General features: G+C 41.9%; 2 protein-coding genes across 2 annotated transcripts in view; both read right to left on the minus strand.

Moving 5' to 3' along the window:
• The window catches only part of LOC106872721 (lateral signaling target protein 2 homolog), a 188,997-nt gene that overhangs the window by 129,640 nt on the left and 56,209 nt on the right, over positions 1 to 3,148 (minus strand). The gene's annotated exons all lie outside the window — the stretch shown is intronic.
• Positions 1 to 3,148, minus strand: part of LOC106872715 (16 kDa calcium-binding protein) — a 21,287-nt gene that overhangs the window by 2,555 nt on the left and 15,584 nt on the right. The window contains exon 2 of the mRNA XM_014919793.2: positions 2,993 to 3,087. Coding sequence (XP_014775279.1) covers positions 2,993 to 3,087 — 95 coding nt within the window. The remainder of the gene's footprint in view (positions 1 to 2,992; positions 3,088 to 3,148) is intronic.

Below are 3,148 nucleotides of genomic sequence, written 5' to 3' on the forward strand. Positions count from 1 at the left end.
ACACACGAACAAAATTACCCTGTTGTTGATGTTGAAATTCCAATAAAGGAGCCTTGGATCTAGGTTAGAAACCAGCTCTTTCTCTATTGGCAAGAAATCTTGAAATAAAACTGAACAATGACATACATGAGCTGAGACCCCCTTCGGTCATGACTGACCATGGGATTGCACCTAGAAAGTTACCGTCTCAGGCACAAGTCCGGGCAAGGTTGTTTATGGAAGACCAGCAGTCGCCCATGCATACGAGCCACCCTTCTCCACGCCACCAGTGTTATCCAAGGGAAAGACAAAGGCCGATACAGCTTGGCACCAGTGACATCGCAACTCATTTCTACAGCTGAGTGAACTGGAGCAACGTGAAATTAAGTGTCTTGCCCAAGAACACAACACGCAGCCCGGTTCGGGATTCGAACTCACAACCTCACGATCGTAAGCTCGCCGCTCTATCCACTGAGCCATGCGACTTCACACATACATACATACACACATACACACATATATGCATACATACATACATACATACATACATACATACATACATACATACATACATACATAAGTTCGTACGAGGTGCATTCTCAAAACTTTGAGACTTTCTTAGAAGCAGTTATGACTGTCCTAAACTATTATAATTTTAATATACAATTACTATACATCTAATAAGCTGATCTGCCGATTTTTTTTTTATTCCAGATTGAAGGATCCGACTATAACAGCACTTTGAACATACCCCCTCTAAGTACTGCTTCACAGCTGACTAGTTTGCAAAATGCAGTCGAACCGCGAAGACAATTTGAAAACTCGCTATGTAATAAAGTTTTGTGTTGAAATGGGCGAAAGCGAAAACATGGTGATCCCATTTTTTGCCAGCAAGGGCATCATCTACAGGCATTGGGTTCTCTTTTCTTCTGACCGACTAGCAAGAAGTTGGCCGACATTACGACAATCGCTATTTATCCACGAAAACCACAGCTATATTTTTCTGTAAGGCTCCAAGTGAAGCTTCTGAGACTAACAAACACAGCAAAATAAAATGATTTAACTGGCTGAAAAATTGTCGTTCACATAACGTTCCTAAGTGTTCGCTGCTACGTTCGTGTGAACAAAGCCGTACCACAAGTGAAATTAGAAAACCAAGATGCTGGCGCTCTCAGCAAAGATTCAATATAAAATCTGTCAAAAGGTCGTGAAATTACTCCGTGTAACAGCCATCACTAATTATGTGATATCATTGCCAGAATCATATCGTGGCTGCTGTTAAGGAGAGATGCTGGATTGCTACAGTTGGCATGACACTCATTCTTCTGACACAGCTTCACATTTACTTCAACGGTGCATCAGTAATCAAGGTTTCTGGTTCTAAACTTAGAATAATAAACATAAGGCAGCAGCTATAAAATCTTATGTCGCCCTTCTTATCAGCAATCTGAAGATTACAGATCTTTTCAACAATATAAACAATCTGAACACATACACAGAAGCCAAGTCTCTGTCTCTTGGTCTCTGGGATTGAGTTATTCGACTAAACTATTCAAGGCAGTGTCCCAGTATGGCCACGCAAGTAAAGCATAGAAAACAATAAACAACAAAGAATAATATCAAACACCTTGCATGACATGGCGGACTGACAATTTTTAGTTCCCATCGTTGTCGTTGGGTGTCGTCGTAGGTCGACATTGACTGTTTTTGTTCAGTAATCATCTCTGGCAGGCTCAGATGTGGGCTACATGGCCTGCACTTTATCTGTAGCAGCGATGATATCTGCTGCAGATGAAGCTCCTTGACGCAATACGGAAATGATGCTATAGGCGCAGTTACCTCCTCTGACGGTAGCTGTCTAAATAGCTCACCACTAGGTGGCACAGCATGTAACTCTGAGGTTCCGGCACTTAGTCCTTCCTCTTTGTCATCGCGACAGCAGCGTGCGAGGACATGACCTCATTAGCTCTTGCATAAGGCACGCAACAGCTTATAGACGTTGAGCAGTTATGACGTAGGATACACAGAAGCTGAACATGGCCTTTCACTTGTAGATACCTTTCATGATTCATTCAATTTGTATATATTTGTCACCTGGAGTAAAGGGCATTTAAAAGCTACAGCTTTCTGAACGGAGTCGTTATTTGATGGTTTCACTACATGAGACCACGACCATCTAAAATACCTCCCATATACTCTTTCGTATTCTCTGTTGTTTCTCTTCAATGGATGGAATTACAAGCTTCAGCGATTGGTGCCATTCACCATCCACAGGGCCATTTCTTCTCAGGTTTCTGAGAAGATACCAGAGTTCATTATCTGTCTCTTCAGCACATCTCTGTATCGCAACTTCTAGCCACCACGGTTCCTCTTATCCTGACGCAGTTCAGCGCAGAAAACTGTCTTTGAGAGCCTGCCGCCCTCTATCCTACAAACATGTTCCGCCCAGCGTAGCTGCGATGAGGTAATGGCGTCCTCAGTGTTAACTGCGCAGGACCTAAAAGACTACCTGGATATGCTAGAGGCACATTTTGTAACTACAGTACTTCTTTTACCTTCACTGCCACTACACACACACATACACACACAGAAAGAAAGAACCACCCAGATACATTTACAACATGTCATGCACAACTACAGCACAGTGCTTCCCTCTCGGTTCATCAAACACAAGAAGTACAATACTCCCGCTAAAATAATAAATAAACGCTACAGTAGGATGCACACCTCATATACATCCACCACCAACAACAGATACAGAAGCAGGTGGGATAATGTAGAGAGAATATAATATGCACAGGCTGCCACACTGCCTTCTACCATAAACCGATGGTTGTCGGAAAGTGTGTTGTGATTCTCGGTTTGAGTGAAATACCGTAATATATCAGAGCTGACCAAGAGCCAGCACCACCACCACTAACAACAACAACAACAACAACACATCATCATCAGCAGCAACAACAACAACAATAACAACAACGACGACAGCAACAAAAACAAATGATCGACTTACTTGACTTTCTTGTCAGGAATCTTTTTCATAGCTTCTTCGAATTCTTTACGAGAGATCACGTGATCATTATCAAGATCTAACTCGGTAAAAAGACGCTGTAAAAGGATAAGAGAATAAAAGAATAAAAATTTATAGAATTAATAAAATGCAATTCAA

Source organism: Octopus bimaculoides, chromosome 1 (genome assembly GCF_001194135.2).
Source record: "Octopus bimaculoides isolate UCB-OBI-ISO-001 chromosome 1, ASM119413v2, whole genome shotgun sequence".
NCBI lineage: Eukaryota > Metazoa > Mollusca > Cephalopoda > Octopoda > Octopodidae > Octopus > Octopus bimaculoides.